General features: G+C 36.0%; 1 protein-coding gene across 1 annotated transcript; it reads right to left on the bottom strand.

Moving 5' to 3' along the window:
- Positions 1–617: 617 nt before the first annotated feature.
- On the bottom strand, positions 618–20,531 carry SKA2 (spindle and kinetochore associated complex subunit 2). Its single transcript, XM_067565770.1, has 7 exons — positions 20,409–20,531; positions 6,375–6,464; positions 5,382–5,558; positions 3,847–3,933; positions 2,982–3,021; positions 1,624–1,756; positions 618–860 (listed from the first exon to the last, which is right to left on the bottom strand). The coding sequence occupies exons 1-7, from the start codon at positions 20,439–20,441 to the stop codon at positions 734–736; spliced, it is 687 nt and encodes a 228-aa protein (XP_067421871.1). The 5' UTR covers positions 20,442–20,531; the 3' UTR covers positions 618–733.
- Between the last annotated feature and the right edge of the window lie 21 nt (positions 20,532–20,552).

Here is a 20,552-nt window from a genome sequence, read left to right as displayed (position 1 = left end):
AAGAAAACCCTTTGAGGTGGGATTTGAAGGACTAATAACCTGCCAAAGCCCTTGCTGGAGTAGAGGTATGCTCTGGTAAAACTCAACATGTTTAGGTTTTTATATTTTTTCTGTAATGCTTTTACCTTAAGAATAAAAGTGCTTGCTTAGAAAGAGCTGTGTGGTAACTTAACTGTAGGCAATCATGCGGTTTATAGTTTCTGAAGAGAAGGCAAAGCAAACCTGCTTAGGCAGTCTGTTTTGCAGGGGAATTCATACTGTAGGAAGGGAACTGTGAAGCCTGGATTTATCGTAGTCAGAAGGCAGTGAGATGCATGTCTCCTCCCAGGACAGGAGACAGTAGAGGAATTAGAAGCCTGAGAATGGAGTGCTCTTGCTGGGCCACTGAAGGGGAATACATGGCCAGTTTTTCTGAATTGTGACCTATAAAATAGTAAAACTTCTATAGCCTACTTGGCTTTCATATCACTTACTCAGAAATCCAAATACAAGTAAGTTTTTGGTTAGTTGCCTTTAAACTGCACCAAGGAAAACAAATAATGAAACATGGTGTTAAAAACTATGATTCTGTCCACTGTATCCTTAAACAAAGGATATCTGTATCTTAAACAAAGTAGTTTACAAAACTCAACATATGCTTTTTAATTCACAATTTAGTATTACAAAGATACACCAGAAGCTGCACCCACATTTCTTGTTTATCAAAATATGAATAGATCGTTTAGGCTTAAATTTACACAGTCATCTTAGCATTTCCTTGTTTGTCAATTTCTACAATGGAAAGTTCTTTCAGGATTTTTAGCCTGGAATCGGTGGCTTTCATATTCATCTTGTTCATCTGTGCAACACTCAATGCCGCTCTGCAAAATAAGAGTAAACTATTCAGCAAAGTATTTACTTAAATCTCAGAAGACAAAACCCAAATACTTTCTCAAAAATGTTGCTCAACATCTTAGGCCAGGTCTACACAAGAAACTTTCCCTGGTATAGCAATGTCAGTTAGGAGTGGGTGGGGGATTGTAATAATTTTATACTGGCAAAAGATCTAATGTAGACCCAGTTATGCCAGTGTCTACATTAATACCAGTGTAAAAGTGTTCTTACAAATATAGCTTATTTAGCTCATCAAACCAGAATAAGCTATACTGGCAAAAGCATTTTTAACTGATAAAAGCTGCAACCTCCCTAAGAGGGTTTTATTGGTATAGCTATACCAGCAAATCTTTTCTAGCATAGGCATTTAAGGCCAGGTCTACAACATAAAAGCAAGTTAAACAATTTAATGTTGTTGAACTTGCTTTTAATTTTGCTAAAATATGAGTAAAGATGATTGATATTTTCATTTAAACACAACCCTATGCAAAAAAGATGTATGGAGGGGAAGAAGGTGGTGTGATGCCATGTCATCTTGGGACATTTACCCTAACAGAAAGTGACAACAGGAGCCTAGATCAATTTCTGAAGCTAATTAACGTAAAGTTTTTAAAAGCCTAATAGCAACTTAGTCAAAATTGCTGGAGTCAAAATATGGCAACAAGCAGTTATGATTTATCAGTCACACCAATGAACTATTAAAAATGAAAGGCTTGAAAACAGATAATCATGTACTGTTTCAATTCTTACCTGTTCCTATTTAGAACAAAGTAGTTAAATAGTTCCCTGTAAAAGCTGTTCAGGTCCACTAATTTAACAGTACTTCTGATAGTCCTTGGTACAGCCATAAGCATCTCCTTAGTCACTGGTTTGAACTGTGGATCTAGCAATTTTAAAATAAAAATTAACTGAAAAATATACACAGATAAAGTTATGGTTACCGTAATATTTAGACCTTTACTTTAGACCTTTTCTTTGATAATAAATCATGGAAGTGGAAGAATAAAAAAAAAAAAAAATGCAGTTTAAAAGTATCAGTGAAGCATATCTTTCAACCTGGCAAGTTCCTCTAAGAGCTTCAAAAGAGTCCTGAAGATTATAGTTTTCTGCGCTTTAGGTACTTCTGGTGGCCAGGCACCAAACAACCTCCTCCCAGCCAAGAAAGAATAAACTGGGTCCCCCTCAGAACTCTTAAAGGACACTCTTAAATGGTCTGTAAAAGACTAAGGCTTCCCCCTCCCAGGCTTGTAGAACACCTCCACAGTGCTAAGGCTTCTACTGACCTGAGGAGCAAGTAGGTGTATATGAAGCCTAATATGGGTCTGTCAATTTGATATGACGAGGCTAACGAGATCACTCGGAAAAACCCTCTTATAAATAACATCTGGATGAAACAATTATTTCCATATTAAGACTAATACTGTATTTTTAAGTTTTAAGACAATTTTAGATTTCAGACCAGTTTCAGTCCTGGCATAAGAGAGCACAACTCCCAATTAAGCAAACAGGAGTTATACCTGGGGTTGAACTTGGCCTTCAGTTTCTTACATTTAAGTTTATAGTCTCCAGTGAATATCAAAAACTAGTTACTAACATGTGTTTATTTATTTTATAATTACAGTAAATAACTGTTTACTTCAGGCACTTAAGTTCTATGGACATCTCAGACCAAAAACTTCAGGGACTGATCCTGTTCCCACAGGAGTCAATGAGAGTTTTGCCACCAGTGGTAGTAGGAGCAAGAATGTGTCTTCATTTCTCAACTAAAATTATTTGCCAGGTCTTACTTTCAGACACTGAAGCAGCTTTATCCAGCTATCCCTTCGTAATGATTATTATAATTGTAAGATATTCAGACATATCAAGTTCAACATTTAGGACATCAATATAGATCTTAAGAGTATATTGATGTTAATGTATTTCATCGTGGGAGACACACACACACACACACACACACACACACACACACACACACACACACTTCTTTTGAATGTTAACCTTAAATTTCACAATATATATACAAATATTTTTAGCAACAGAGAAGAAGTCTTAAAGCTCAGAAAAAGAAATTTATTTATGTGAAGTAGAAGGGGTTTGTCAGCACTTACCCCCATCTGAATTAGGAACTGTAGACACTGAACAAGATGGCTAAAAACAAACAGAATGTGATGTCAAGTTTTGTATATACTGTGCTACAGTTTTTAAGTAGTAGCTGTAGTTATTACATGGTAACCCATAGCAAAATATGGCTGAGTGTTACCAATTAATTGTGAAGGAGCTGATATGGCAGCATTTATGTCAATGGCAAAAATCCTAGACATTAGGATTAGACATTCCTGGTGAGTTACCACACTAGCTGCTAGTTAGCATGTGGAAATATTGGTGCCAAACAGATTTAAAAAAAACCAGCTGTCAAGTCAGGCTAGCCAGTTCTCCAGTCTGATAGTGGCTGAAAGCTCTGCACACAGCACAAGGAAGGGAAAGAGATGCTTAAGAGCATTATAAAGCTTATCACTGCAGGCCAACAGTTCTGATGGGCTCTAGAGGGAGCTGCATCCAGCTTTCCTCAGCCAGAAGAGAGGTTACCAAAACAGCCTTTAAGAGAAGAGAAATCATTCCCTTTCAAAGCAACAAAACCACACAATATTAATATAGAGCCCAATTCTGATTCCCCCTGACCTCAATGGGAGTATGAAGAGGCCCTAATTTTGAATGGGTCTTCTCATACAAACTGAATCTTGAACACTCTAGAGTTCAGAGAAATTAAGATAAACTGGGCAAGTGAAAAGATGATGAGTTTTACTTAGACTAAGATCTCTGGGCTAGGGATTATTCTGTTGCGTTTGTACACTGCCTAGCAAAATGGGTTCCTGTTCCATGAGTAGTCCTAATTCACACAAGTAGTTCCACTGACTTAACCAAGACTACTCAGGAATGAGGGCTTGCGGAATCAAGCCTTGTAAACAGAATTACCTCTTCCAATGGTGGATCTGTTCCTTTAACAGTTTTACATGCTAATTGTTGCGTTGCAGTCCGTTCTTCTTCAGACAGAGGTAAAAGCTAGGGTGAAAAAAGAAACTTGGATGTTTTCAACAATTAGGGGTGGAATTTTCAGAAGCACTCAGTTTGGCTCAAATGGGAAGAGATTTAAGCAATGGTAATTTCCTGTTAGCCTCTAACTGCTCTCTTTGAAGTTAAGTGTTTCTAAAAATCCCACCATTAAGATCTATTCATATTATTCTAATGTTAGGACTATATATTATCAGCTAAAAATAAGTGTTCCGTTTAAAAAAAAATTCTAATTCCTTTGCAATTGTTTCATCAGTTTCTGCTATAGCAGAGGGACAGCTACAAACAAATATACATACTACTAGCTGAAAACTTGTCTAATCCTACCTGGCACAAGTGGCTCAGGACTTTATAGATTTTTGTCCTGGGGGTGAAGTATTAAAGTTATTCTCAACATGCTACTTGGCAGCATAACATTGGCACAAATGGAGAAGAAAAAAAAGTCTTTGTATTTTCTCTTCTCACTGTGAGGGATAACTCATTTTTTAAATAATGAGAAAGCATAACATATAAGAGAGCCACAATGTCTGGGTTAGGGAAATTGTCAAGTTAAATGTAGTATTTTGAGAGAAGCAGTGTTGTCCAGTGTATTGAATACAGGGCTAGGATCCAGGAGTATCTTAGTTAACGTTCTCTGATGTTGGGCTTGTCACTTAACTTCTCTAGGTCTAACCTTCCCTATCTGTAAAGTAACAATAAAGGGTTTTGTAAGGATTAAGTAGCCAATGTTTGCACAGCACTTAGTAACACAAGGAAATTTAAAGTTTTATGACACCTGAGATTATTCAATTCTAAAACTTTCACTTTTTTTTTTTTTTTTTTTAAATTTTTTTACCTCCACTCAGTTTAGACAGTGACAATACATTAGTCATTTTCAGGTTTCTTTAGTCAGTTTCACTGTCTAACTGGCAGTTTCTTTCAAGATACTAGATAACACCTGAAAAATCAGTTTAAAAATTGGGACTTACTTCAGTGTCTGAAACATCAGTTTCCATCAGACCATTCAGAGATATGAAGTGTGATTCACCATTGTGTTACTCCAGTTTGAAAATCAGTGGTGTTCCACCAGAATATCGAGTTGTCACAGTAGTGAAAAATCAGACCTATGAGTTCAAACAAGGGCCCAGTCCCAGAAACTTTTATTAATGTGAGTAGCCCTACTGATTTTAATGGGGCTGCTCTAATGCACAAGCATTTTTAGGATTGAGTACAATATATTGAACTGTTACTTCTGTAATGTGAAACATCAGATCCTCAACAGAAAACATTAGATTTTTCCACTTAAGATTCACCAAAAAAAGAAAATCTAATTTCTGTTCCTGTAAAATTTTTGTACATACATGTTTATTCTTGACTTCAAAATGAAATACTTCCATGCATAAAGTTACACATGTGCATTTACAAAACAAAGACCCATATTAATAATCTGAAAACATTACCTCAAGATCAGCATGTTGCTGTAGTGCCTGCACAATCTTCATAGTGTTATCTAGAGTAGCATGAATACAGCTCATAGACTCTCTCTGCTCTATGGAAATTTCTTCCAGCTGTGCACACAACATTTTATAACGCGACTTCGCCACTGAGAGTTCCTCTAAGAGAGTCACAGGATTTTCCTACATCGAGGTGGAAAGTACATTTAAACTAGCAAATCATAGGAAAGATGATCAGTTTGGCTACATTTTAAACTAAACATAGATAAGATGTTCCCAAAGTATATGGCAACTACAGATGTTTAAAAAAAAAAAAATTGAAAGTGATCCTGTATAGTTAACTACAATCAGCAGGCACATTACCCATAAAAATTACATCTTTTATGTTTTGGAAACTTACACTCCATCCACCCATGCCACACCATAACTTTTAATTGGCAAACATAAGTAATAATAATAAACCACAAGCTCTCTGGTTCCACAGAAGATACAGCATAATGAAGATACTGTGTTTTGGTGCTTTATTAATTTTCCTGAGTTAAAATTAAGTCAGCTCTTGTAAAAAAATCAGTGTTCTTTTTCATTGCATCTGCACATACAGGGTGGGTGAAGGAAGACATACAACAATACTATAAAAAACATATTATATCCCCTCCTTACCCTTTTTCTTTCTCCCACAAGCCCTGAGTCTAGTATCATTTGCTGGCTGATCTACTGCCAGTGTCATAGCAGAGATGTGTATTGAAGAGGGTGTTGAAGTTGATAGTGCCTGCTAACATTCTAGTTGATTTCTCAAAAAACACAAATATGGAATATTCCATTATACTAAAATGTGGCTATTTTGAAATAAATCTATATCAACTGTCTTGGTATGTTGCAAACAAACCCCAAGACCAGGAGTATATCAATAAAATGTTTTAGGATTAAAGAGAATTACCTATTTACCATGAATTTGTGCAAAATACAACAAAATTTACAAATTTAATCTGAAAGTAGTACCTCTGTTGATGGATCATCAGGAAGGTTTTTCATTATTTCAAACTCCAATTTGTGTTGAATGTAATCCAGATCAGATTCTGCCTTCTGGAACTAAAACATCAAAGATCAACCGCAATGTATTAAAGAACAAAAAACATGGACAAAAAGCATAATCTTTCATCGCTCTTATTTTTTTTTTTTTTTTAAAGTGAAAAATCAGAAGCCCAGATGTTTCAGTTTGAAAGGCTGATGTACTATAAGCAGGATGTTGTTCCCCCTCAACTAAGTCCACTTACTAACATTTGTAGATTATTCCAACCTTTGTGTAAACCAAAGAGTAAACTTTCAAACTCTTTATAGTCAAAGTAATTAAAGTTAAGCAGCCTTAAAGCAAATACCTAGGTAAGAACTTGGTAGATGAGATGTAATGACCAAGGTTTTTGAAAACCTACAGGAGCAGACTGCAGCATTTTCTTGCAATATCTGACAGTTGAGCTCACTACTCTTCATAGTGCAAGTGTTGCATACTATACAGTAATCTCTGTTGCCAGTATGTAGTTTAGACAAAGGAAAATAGTGACCCAGAACTGAGAGGGTAAATTAAAAACCTTTGACCTCAGTCAAACCAAGGTAATATTCTAAGACCTACCATAAGGACATGCATTCAGCCATGGCAACATCCCTTTGGGTGCACTCTACTACATGTATAATACACCAGTGTATCATGCTGTACCATTTAGAAGTCATTGAAAAACACTTCTCAGAACAGGAGTAATTTTTTTCAAAACATTCTCTAATGACAAGTCAGCTGCAATCTATATTACTTATCTGTAATTTGAATTTAGTGAGGGCCCATTTCCTCCACAGAGTTGGAGGATACCTAAAAGGACAACGTATTTTAAATATAAAATTAGTTTCTTTGCTTGTAGTTTTTACTTCCACAACTAGGACCAACTGCTCTAGCAATTACTTTGGAAAGCAGCCAGCAGTGCGTGAACATCTTCAAAAAACAGGGGAGGAGGAGGAAGAGAGGAGAAAAAACTAAACCAGAATCAGCTACATTATCCAGAGAAAATCCTCAAAACAAGTGCTCCCAACAGACAGGAACAGCATTTCCTTATTTATCTATATATGTAGATTACTGGCTTTATTGTAATTAATGAAATTTAGAGCTAACTGGGGGATGTTGCATTAAAAGAATATCTTATACTATTTGATCAACAAGAATACAGAGCTCATCCTACTTATGTCTGCTTACAAAGCCAGAGAACAGAATTTCCTTTCCGTGGTTTCTGATTAGGAAAATATTAAAATAAGGAATGGTTAGATTTGGGTTTGTTCAAAGTAGATTTTTTAGAGCCCTGACCACGGCTGGTATATGAAGTTTTATTCAAACCTGTTTGAGGACCTAGAATATATCAATAAACAAACTAGAAGGTTGTTTGACAACTACCTTGTCTGGAAGAAACTGCAGGTAAAACCCTTTTACAAAGAGGGCTACTAGATCTTGGCTGACAGAATGGCCAGTGGGACAGGGACTGGAGATTAAGAAAATATGGTGATTTTTCCACTGCGGGTTTAAAAGGTACCATTTAGGCTCCATTATATGACCTTGGATTTCTGAAAGGAGACTCCTGCTGAGAAAATGCAGAGAGGAAACAAGAGATATGAAGATTCAAAAGAAAATAGAAGAAACTAGGTGCGCTGTACTTTATGCAGACCACTAGAGGTGAAATCATTACCCTACTGAGGTCAGAGAGTTTTGCCATTGACTTCTATGGAACTAGGATAACACGCTTGGACTTTCTGAAAATTCAGGCTCAGCTCTTATGAGAGTTATTCATCAGGAAGTTTTTCATAACAAGCCTCTGGGATCAGTGGATGTGGACTGAATATCTAGAAGCAGTGATCAGAGTTCTGGATACTGAACAAAAGGTGCATTTCCACAGGTATTCACTCATATCATAGGCCTACAGTAGTTTATTGTTGACTTTGTTTTTCTGATACAAATAGGTTTTGAAGGATCTAGATAGGATTTCTCTCTGAGAACTTACTTGATCTGATAACTCCTTTCTTCTGACAGTAGTTATATCTTCCAAACGATAGTTTTCAGTTCTGACTTCAATAATTTCTCTGACATTGAGACGTTGATGTTTATTCCAGGAATTTAAAATTAAGATACAGTGGATGTTCCTGGGTTGTCCCATAAGAGTACTGTTTGTAGTACTTCCCTGGTTTATTAGATTATTTTGGTGAAGTTAGAGATTTAGCTCTTATGATAGAAGGGCTTTCTAGCTTCTTTTAAAAATTGATATTTAATAATTAAATATGAAAGTAAGGATGCCATTCCCTATCACTTCCACAGATAACCTTTCAAATCACCAAGAACTTCTTATAACAAATAACCCATTGCAATTCTCCCTTTGATTCAAGGAACAGTATTAAATTTCAGCTGAAATTTAAGTTAACTGTTTGCATTATGTACTGACAAGATGTGTTTAAATCATTAAAACACATATAACTCATTTTGTATGTTATTGTCAGTTCAACAGCCTTTTTGGTGCTAGCATTCATTATATGAAGACAGCAATCACAAGAGTTTTTCTGTAACCTTTCTATTCTTTAGAGGAAATATAATGTACAAAGTAATCCACCTTCAACTGACATCTCATTATGCAGATCTTTCTCTGAATGACTGAATGTTATGACAAATTTAATACATATTTTAAGTGTATAAAGATAGGTTTTCAGAGTGATGTATAGAGATTTATACACAGCTGCCACAGATATTAGAGAGACTTTACAACAGTTAAGTCACCACATCTAGCTTTGAAATGTTACCCTATTTTGACTACAATTTTAAATGAGTCCAAATACTGCAGAAAAAGAAACTGAGTCAAAATGTTGTATAAGTAGAAACAGGCAGGTAACACATCCAACAGCTGCTCCTAAGATAATTGTGTTGCCGCAGTGAGTAACCACACTAGAGGAATTTTCTAGGCTACCATCAAATACCTTGGTGAATTAGGCCTTGTCTACACTAGCACTTATGCAGGCAAAACTTTTATTGCTTCTGTGTGAAAAAACACCCCAGAGAGACATACGTTTTGCTGACATAAATGCTAGTGTAGACAAGGCTTTGGAAACATTCTATTCAAGTAGCATCCCCACCCCACCACTTCTCCTTATTCCCCCTTGCTCCCTTTGTCTATCCCACTCCACACATATAACTACTGTCTTTCCTTCATCCTACTCATCTTTGTATCTTCTTCCACAATTGCCAGCATTGCCCACTGTGTGGAACCATCTCAATTTCTTACTACACCAAACATATGCCATTTCCTAATTCACATCTCTCAAGATTAACTTCTGTGGTGCTTTTAAGTGATAATCTAAGGTGGGAAATTATATAAAAAAAAGCAAAGAAAACATCTTTCTGAAACTGAACTTTGCCTGATTCATTCATGTTTTAGGCACCTGAATTTTATTGTGTTACATAAGCTGTAAATCCTTTGAGAGATTGTCTTCTATGCATGAATCAGGTTGTTCTTTGTACTTGTAAATTTGACATTTAAAAATATTTTAATATTAAATGTATATGAGAGACGTGCCACAGCAGAATTGGCACATCCATAAAGGAACATTTATACCTAGGGCTTGTCTACACTTACAGTGCTGCAGCAGCACCGCTGCACCACTGTAGCAATTGGTGAAGACACTACCTATGCTGGCAGGAGAGTTTCTCTACCTTTCAGAGAGGTAGTAGTTGTGTTGACAGGAGTAGCTACCCCCATTGATGTAATGCTGTCTACACCAGGGTTAGGTCGATATAACTACGTTGCTTTGCGGCAAGATTTTCTACACCCTTGAGTGACATAATTTATGCCAACATAAGTTTGTAGTGTAGACCAAGGCCTAGTAATGTAACTGTATTTAAGAGTCAGTCACTGCTGCTTCAATTTTAAATCGTGTATTACACAAGTTTGTTACTAGGAGATTAATGGCTCAATCCTGCTCTTCTATTACCAAAAAAAAAAAAAAAAAAAAAAAAAAAAGTGTGTGTAAAGGATTGTTCCTCTAGTAAGCCAATGCAAGAAATATTGCATATAACAACATTGCTAGTTTTATCATTTGCTTAGAGACTAAATATTTGGCATCTGATATTCAAATGTAAGACTTTACTAATGCAACACAAAAAATATGTATTATTTTTTCTTTCTAGTTAAAGGTAATCTTCTCCATCAATTTCTACAGCTTTCTCAGTACTAAAACTATTAGCAATAATGTGTAAACAGCTGTGAGTAGAAAACTATCAATGACGTTTCAGGATCTGGTTATATCAACAGATTTTATTTTTTATTATACTAAAAATGTGTCGTCTTGTCTGATCAAAATACTCGCAAGAAGTTTAATTATTCCCTGATAAATCAGACTGGTAACTGGATAACCAAACTGATGACATCACCAACATGCTTCACTCAATTCTCTTCTTGGGATAAATGAGCCACTAGGGAATTGGATAATTACCTTGTGAAATATGTGATGATAGGATTATTGCTTAATTAACTTTCATCTGCCATTTTAAAGTCTATTAGGCATTTCTGGTTTACAGAAAGGCAATGTGCCCAGTTCACAAAACTAACACTATGAATTTCCTCATAATCATTGGGGATTATAGTTGAGAGACTGTTTTGAAAGCAAGCTAAATATTTATCAAATTAATTTATCTTAATGTGGTTTTTACTGTTTGAACTGACATCTAACTCTATAGCAATAATTACAATTTAAGTTAAACTGTTTGAATTGACCAAAAAATTGTGATGCACTAATACAACCTAAATTCCATTGACCTCAATGGGCTTTGGATCTGGTCCATATTTAAGTAATTAAGTATATCCAATTGTCTTATATTGTTAGAAAATAGCTCCACACGAAATAATGGAAAACAAACAAACAAAAAAACCAACACAATCTTTGCCCATTAAGACTTAAGTCTACATACACGTCTTGGAAATTAGGAATCCTTTAATAATAGTCTTCTTAAAAAGAGAGTTTAAAACTAAATAAACCACTCATAACAAAGCTTCTCCATAGGTCTCAGATTTATGGCACTATAACAAGCCACTTTAACTTCTCCCTTCTGATTTATATCCATCAGATCATTTTTGGTGAATGATGCAAACCTATAATACAGAATTAGCCATCATGTGTAATAAAAAACCACTCTCCTGTTGAGGCACCTCCCTTCCCTTGCACTTATGGATGGAATATACATACTTTATCCAAACATTTGCTGCTATTTATTATTCCAGAAAGGACTGTACAATACTATATACCACATGGAATGTCATGATCTGTACGTCTCAGACTTGTATGTCCCCAATGTCCCTTTATACAAAAATAATCAAATATTAAATATTTTTAACCATCAACAGTAAGTGAGAGAAGACCATGGTGTGTGATCAGAGATCATCTAAATTATTAAACTGTTTTGGGATTACTTTAATAAGGGAATCAAAAGGTTGGATATTTAAAACTCAATCACCAGTGGAAAAAAATCCTCATGATTAGATTTCTTTTAAAACAAGTTTATTAGTGAACAAATAAAACAGCCAGTAAACAAAATTATTAGAAGACTTAAAAAACACACCAAAGTTTATGTATTCAATTAAACATTATCTTCCTTGAAAGGTTCCTTGTGCTTCACAAGGGAGACTCTGTTGAGAAGACACAAAAATAAAATATTGAAACAGTTCTATGAACCCCATAACCTCTTTAAAATATAAATTTTCAATTTCAAAAGTATATAAATAGCTATTTAGCATACAAGCGCTGGATATATCGGACAACCACATTATAAACTGATCTAACGAGTAGGTGCCGCTTGTCCATATAATAAGAGACTAGAATATTTTTTTAAATTTTAATAAAAGCCTGCCAAATATTTCAAAAATATTAATGGGAAAAAAGGATTAAATTAAAAAAATTCTCTTGAGCAGAGTCAATTTTTAAAAGTCAAATAAATATACACAAGCAAGTAGGTCTAGGACAGAACTCACAAAAATCATAATTAGCTCGTTTTCATAACAAATATTAAAGTTCAGATTTGATGGCAAAATACACCAGTTGATTATTTAAGTAGCTTAAATTAAAATACATTACAGTTTAAAGAAAAACATGAAAAAGTGTTAACATCTATTTAGTATATTTGAACAACATACAGAACTTGTTGAACTCTGATTTTTTCAGATTGCCTCAATAAGCCAACACAGTTGCATTATAATATTAGAACCTAGATTTAAAATTGCATTCTTAACGTCACTATTTTTGCAATATTAAATTATAGTTCAAATTTCAAAGGTATTTCCTTTATTGATGATGTCCTGTGTTTCTAACAGAACTCAAAATCAACATAACTCACATTATTTCATTCTTTATATAGCAACAGCAGGGTACTTTTAAATAAATAAATAAATGATTTAGAGAAACTTTTTTCCATTTAAATTTAATTTATTTTAAAAATAAACCTCTAAAATTAAATTGAAATTATGACAGCCTATGTTAAATCTTCAACTTACTATAATCTATTAAAAATTTAAATGAAATTAAATAATTAATATTCAAGCAATAAGTTTGCTATTGAAATTTTAAAGAAAGAAACCACTGAACTGGAGGACGTCATTGGCTAAGCACCTGGAACCCGAGTTTGTTAAAGTGCTAAAATAGCTTTAGACACCGGTAGCTTCTTCTGAAGGTGCAGAGAGAATATTTTCTTCATTTCAATTTATTCAGCTAATTCAGTTCAATTACAAGTTCATTAGAAGCTAAAGAAACCAATTGTTTACCTAGCAGAAAAGCTTGTTTTCCTCTTCCAATCTATGAATATAAACTAGGTGTGAAAGGATGAAATCTACGAGTTCTAAAATCTTGAAACATTTCAAATCACTAACCATAAATAATTTTCCTTGTTTAATAAGTTATTTTGCATTGAAAACTATATTTTATAAGCTTCTTCCCTTCCTCTCCCATTAGGTATCTAGCACATTTAAAGTAGTTTCATTTAATTAATTAAAAATGATTAAGCTGTTTGTGCATTTTTAATAGAATTCCAATTTACAACCAAATAGAGCTTGACACAAATCCATGTTAAAAACATTTAGTAAATAAGAAATGCATCATCCATAAACATAATACAAAAATATAAAAATAAAAAAAATCAGAATAAAGGTAAGTTAAACACATTATTACGACACATTTATGTAAGTACAGCAGTGTACCCTCTTGGTTACCAGAAAAAAGTACCAAATTTAGTGTAAAGGCTATATTTAGTTGCAGATCAACTTATTTTAATGTTTACCAACTAATGAGAATCAACTTTTCTTTGGAAAAATAATTCAAAAGTCCAAAAAAAAAAATTTATTTTGTTTAAATTGTTGATTTAAAATGAAGATTTCTTGCTTGCTGATTTAAATCATGATTAAAGTGGTCGACTTAAATCAGTGATTCTCAATCAGGGATACGCGTGCCCCTGGGTGTACACAGAGGTCTTCCAAGGGTACATCAACTCATCTAGATCAGTGTTTCTCAACCTGGGGGTCATGATCGGGGTGGCGTGGGTCCACAGGACAGGTGGGGGGGGGGGGGAGAGAATCATAAGTGCAGGGCCAGGGTTAAGAGGTGGTAAGCAGGGGAATTGACAAGGGCCCCATGAAGCTAAGTTACCTGCTTCAGCACCAGGTGGTAGGGCCTAGGTTTGAGTCCTGGGTGGTGGAGCCCAGGCTTCAGACTCCTGAAAGGTGTGTAGTAGTTGGGAAAGGTTGACAACCATTAACTTAAAATCAATCCTCCTTGAACAGATTTTTTTTTTATTAAATAGATTACTGGAATTTTTAGAGCTATGTCTTTTACTAGAAGTAATCCTTATAATGATATCCTTTAACAACATGTTAGCATATAAAGATTGTGTAATCAGGAAATTATGTAACCTTGAAAACACAGATAATAGAAACATCAAATCATGAATAATATAGGCTTATTTGTCATTTATAGTCACTACAACAGGTTTCTTAAAATTGAACAAATGAGGATGATGGGAAAAATACAAACAGAGTAAATGGTTTAACCATCAGTAGATGTTGATGTACTTTTGTTATGTGCTTTCTAAAGACTCCCTTCGACATCAATGGGTTTTCCTGCAGGCCCCAAGTCAATGGGAATTTTGCCACTGACTTGTTTGGGAGTAGGGTTTAATCCAAAGCATACATAGTTTTAATTTTTGAGATTCACCTTCCAGCGTACTGAAAATTTTTACTCTCTACAATAGATACGTCTTGGGCAAACTTTGGCATAGTAGTTACAACACAAGACAGATATGAAAGTCTAATCTAAGAGAAGTCCTCCAACTTTAGGAACAAGAATATGCTTCTTTAACCTTTTATTCCAATAATTTACCATTTGACTTTGGACCTCAGAAGCAGTTTTATCAATCCTAAAAGTTACATTAATTATAGAAATTAACAGTAAGCTACTTTGGAAGTACACTCTTTATTGTTTAAAAAAAACTTTCATAAAGATTTTAAAAAACATTTGTCCTGGTAATTCTGTCATCCTCTACTGGAGAATGATTATATATTTTTTGTTTCTAATGACAGGCCATTAAATTGCTTGCACCTGCATAATCTCACAATGAAGACACTGAGAATACTGATTACTATGACTGACGTTAAAAAGCATCAAGGAAGATTCAGTTTCCAAGACAATATAGTATGAACATGTTTGAAATAAGGAATAGGTTATAAATATGCGTGTCTTTGTACAGTATGAAGCACAGCTCACAAGAATATAAAGCGTGTTAAGGAAGGCAGAATTTGAGTCTTACAGACTAATAAGTGAACCATTAACTACAGGCTGCTGCTATAATTGAGGACATTTAATTTTAATGTGACTATTGCTTATCTGTCATGTAACTAGTATTTTAAGACTTGCCCTTAATGAAAATATAAGGGAATATCATAGCTTGTTTTGTACAAATATACTTACTTACATTTAAGAAATTATGCCCATTATAAATAACTTCACAGAATAACTTAAATGCATCGGAGATACAACTCTCCTTTCTTTGCTATTTGTATCTTACTTTATGAATATGTAAGAACTGTCTGTTTCAGCAAATTTATATCTTTTAAACTTTTACAGTGATTTAATCTAATCCATTCAATTTTTTAAAAAATCTACAAATACACCATTTTCTATACCTAAGAATAGTAAAATACAATTTAATTTCAGTGTTATAGATTTGGAACGTTTGCATAATTAATTTTTTGCATTAATTAATTTTTACAACCATCAGAAAGCAAGTTACATTATATGCAGATTTACTCATGGGCTTTGAAGAAACTGTTAGAAGCTGTAGGGCAAGAATCAAGGTATTGCTGTGTACTCTGCTTTCAGATGCTTTGACAATACTATTGCACTGCTAGCTGTAAAATACAGTAGTGCAATAAAGTCAGAGCATTCGTTAGCAGCAAGACGTAGGAAAGGTAAGTGGAAATAATTTGTAATGAAAAGAATAACCAACATCAGCTATATTTTGAACAAGAGTTATGTTTCTATTTAGTAGGTTGACACCTTTTGAAACATGGGAAACCAGAATCCTGAACATCTAGTCAACACCATCTATGTGTACTGTATGTAAAAATAAGTTTATGTCAGATGCTAGTGTCTTGTGGGTTATGCAGATATGGCTAAAGTTAATGTTAATCAGGACTACTAGAGGCATGCAGGGACTTGGAAATTTTTAAACACATTATGGAATGTTTAGATTCTCTTGACCAAGAGAAAAATGATAAAAGACACCAAAAAAAAGTGTTCATAACTGAATTCACAACATTTTTTTGCTGTTGCTTTAGCCTGACAATCACATTTCCAAATACATCTCTTTCAGGTTTGTTATGCAGCTGAAAAAAGATACTGTAGGACAGAGGTTCTCCGCTGTGATCCAGGGAAACTGGCCACATGAAGTTTGTTGTTTTTATTTCCAGCTGCTAAATTACTTTAAAATAAACTTAAAACAAGTTTTTTCCTAATATTTTTCTAGGTAAGCAAATGCTGGTGTTACCACAAGGATGTTACATGATCACAATTGGGAGAGGAGACAACATGATTATGAATTAGGGGAGAGGTGTCCAAAAGACACTCTATTAAAATCTGGTCTACAATAGGAAAAAAAAAACTTCAGAACTTCTAGGGCTAGATAATTCAATAGGCCATCTCCACCTGTATAAGATTCAGTCAAATGGAAGAACTGAGTGGAGGTGCATTAAATCACCATCTTTTTCCCAGAGAAACCAGTATGATGTTCCCTTCCTTGTGTACAGATTATATTTCTTGGGCCATAATCCTCGCCTTGATAAAGACGGCAAGTGTGAAAAATGAAAACAATCCCACTCAGTCTTCCAGTCTAATGAGACACAGATATTTTGACCTTTAACTTGTGATTCCATAAAAAAAAATACTAATGTGGACAGTATCACTGGCCAATGCCCTTTTAACATTGCACTGCTTTTTGTGCATGATCACTAGTAGTACAACATAAAAAGGGCACTGGACAGACACCACTCACCAGGAAGTAAAAGGTAGGTCCCACATACTCCATTTAGTTCATTGTATTTTTAATAAGATTTCTCTGAAACAAGAATTTTATCTAGCAATTGTTTTTACAGTAAGGAACACTGAAGTGTTATACACTTGAATGCATTTTCTCAGACCTTTATGCTACCTCCAACATTTGAAGGTTTGAGACTTAAAAGTAAATACTATAAAACAACCATTTTTAAAATCGGAACCGTATAGTACTCTCACAAGGACCTGAGCCAATGGCCACTGAAGTTAGTAGAAAGACTCCCATTGACTTTAATGAGCACTGGGATCAGAGCTTTGACTTTGGTGCATATCTCCTTCTGAAATGCAACAAGTCTTAAAAAACTTAGGTTTATGCTCTTTTTACATAATGAATTTTACCATATCTTGTGGATGCTTTGACTCACTCTTCTCTTATTGTAATTTGGTCATTTGTCTTTCAAATGTATGCAGATTCGCTTCAAAGGCACCTGGCTATTCAGTATTATCGATCACAATGCTGTTAATATAATTGGTTCTTTTTAAATTTTCCTACAAAAACTACAATAGTTTATCCTCACTTCCTCTACAGACTAAACAAAAGCTTTTCATGAAGTGCATACCAAAACTGGGGAAGTTAGAAGTATTATTTTTCTCACACTTCTATGGAAAGAACGGAGGACTTCATAGAAAACATAGGAAGAACAAACAAGCCAAGGGATAAACAAGAGACACCAAGCTGCAATACATGGATAGTTACCAAGACACAAATTCCCATTAATTTAAGTAACTGACTGCTTAGAGAGAGATATCTACCTACCTGCACACACACTTTTGAAAACCTGACTAAGCTTGTGTGCAAAAAATTAAAGTAAAATGGTACAATCTTGGGTTATTTAAAAAGGTAGCCTTTTTTTAAAAAAAAAGAAAAGACCCAAAAGACACCCACAAAACATGGATCTTTCAAATATGCTATGACATTAAGATTTAGATAGTGATTATATTTAATGCAGTGACCTTTTAACTCTGGAGCATTAGATTCTGATATTTTCTAATACATGGGATACACAGAATGTTATTTTTTCCCCTAATGATAATCTGGTGTTGTCACAAAACCATTACCTATGTTACAGTGCTTACTCAGAAGAGCCTTGGATTGGAATAGGAAGGTAATACAAGTCACTCAATGAGATCACAAAGGCACATTAGAAGAACAAGTTTATGTTTTTGGCTGAATACCTTCAAAATTGTTTATTTTCAGACAAAAAATGCTTAATTTGCTCATTTATATTAATGCATTAGAGAAATAATTACTTTGGAAGTGGAAGTTGAGAAAGATGAATGAAGGGGATAGTTAGGTAACTAAAAGGAGTGTCATTAAATCAAATAGAAGGGGCTAGGAAGTACTTTAATTTGGCATTTATGAAAGTGAAGGGCTTAAAAGCACTCACTAGATTCAAGGATAGCGTAGACGTAAAACATGAACCCATTCCCACAAAGTCCTGCCAATGTACCTCCTAGTTCTGAGTTTCTTTTGAGAAGCTCGCTATGGTAATTTTAAGTGTATAGATAAGGAACAGGAGAACTCATTTTCACTTTCCACCTAATTAAAGTTTCAATCCCACATTTCCAAATATTAAAAGCCAAGGTAGTAATCCACTGCAATAGCTAGCTCCCTGTATTCAATAGCCTAGGTGTGTTCTCTGTGGGGCTATTCCTGGTCTGCTAGACAGGTTACCAAAACAAGCAGCATTATTGGGACAAATGGGTAATGGGCAAATTATCTAGAAGTTCACTGACAAATCCCACAAGGAAACAATATAGTGATATTTTGCACAATCACATTTCATTGTGTACAAGTTTCATATAAAAGCCTATAAAATATGTTTATGGCGCAATGTAAGAGTTAATATCCACAATAAATTAGAATGCATAGAGCATTCCCAAAGGTTTCCAGGCACGTTAACAAACAATTATAAACAGACAAATATGTGCCTATAATAATCCCACTAACTACTGAAATAAATTAATATAAAAACCTCAAACAAAAAAAGAAGTTTAACTCTTGAGCTACATCCTGAAGGATGCCACAGAGAGGCTTCAGAGCATATTAAGTGGAAGTCATTTCTAGGGCCTAACTGCACTATGAAAGTGACTTGTGTTAAAGCACAGCTATTTAACAGACTAGGCAGGCAGGAAAAAAGGCAACTATGTAACATAACATGACTGGTCCTGCCTGGGGAGACTGGATCATTGTTAAAAATCAAGTGAAGAGACCTATGGACTGGAATGGCTGCAGTGATCATCATCATTCTCCTAGCATGCTGAGCGCACAATGGACCTGTCCAAGTGAGAAACATCATTTCTTTGCCAGACTGAAAAGGCCCATGAAAGATCTCCATCAGCATAGTCCGTGGGGAACAGGCCAGCCAACAGGAGCTCTGCCCCACAAGATTTTTGGGAAACAGAATGTCCCACACAAGTTTTGGCCACTCAGCCATCAAAGTCAGTAGAAACAGACCCATCCAAGTGAACTTTTCCCACCCTCAACCAGAGCAGAGAAGGGATCAGCTTCAGCACAGCTCTGCCCTCCTTCCCCCAGACAAGACTAGCCCTATCTGGGGGAAGGATTGGTCTTGATGAAGTCCCCCCTCCCCAACCGCTTCCAAGATAAAGCAGAAAATGGATCAGCCCTGGTGAGCTCGGTTCTACCCCACCAGGATGAGAGGCAAATTGGACCACCCCAGAAAACTTCTGCTCCACACACCCCACCGTCTCCAAGGAGAGAGGAGAATGGACTGGCCCAAACGAGCTCTGCTCCACACCAGGCCCAGTGTGAGGGGAGAAAGGACCAGCCCAAGCCTAGCCAAATCCTGCCCCACATGCTATCTCCGGGGGTGAAAGGGGAATGGACTGGTCCAGCCAACTACTGGTCCATGCCCTCCCCCTCCCTAAAGAATGGACCAGTCCAGGCAACCTGGGCTCCTCTCCACCCCCCACTCCAGCCTGAGAGAAAAATGAACCAGTCCAGGCCCTCTCTGCTCCACCCCCACTCCAGAGCGCGAAAATGGACCGACCCAGGCGAGGTCCGAATCGACACAACCCCTCCCCCCCTCTCTCGGACGGGGAGAAGTACATGGAGCGGCCCACCTACCTCCACCTATTCCCCTCCCCAGGAGGGGAACAAAATGAACAAGCCAAGGCGAATCTAGCCTCCCAAGAAGAATGGATTAGCCCAACGGGTGAGGGAAAAGTCCTGACCCTCCCCCTTCAATCCCCCCTCCCCGTCTGGATGGGGATGGTCGTGGTCCCTCTAGCCCACAGGCTTGCCCTAGCGCCCGCTTACCTCCAGCCTCCCCCCTAGATATAGGCCCCACCGCCTCTCACCCGCCGACCCCGCTCTCGGCCTGGCGTCTGGCCCCCGCCCCCTGAACTCACCATGGTCTCAAGCCTGGTAACCGCCGTCTCCATGTTGAATAGTTGACATTCCTCAGGCGGCGGCGGAGATATAGCCACCCCCTCTTTCACGGGACTGTAAAGCCGAGGGTCGCTATTGGGCGGCTGTCACACATTGCTTCATTA

Source organism: Emydura macquarii, unplaced genomic scaffold, assembly GCF_026122565.2.
Source record: "Emydura macquarii macquarii isolate MOO-44397 ecotype Brisbane River unplaced genomic scaffold, CSIRO-AGI_Emac_v2 contig_2699, whole genome shotgun sequence".
NCBI lineage: Eukaryota > Metazoa > Chordata > Testudines > Chelidae > Emydura > Emydura macquarii.
Note: the sequence above shows the minus strand (reverse complement) of the source record. Positions and strands in the feature narration are given on the sequence as shown.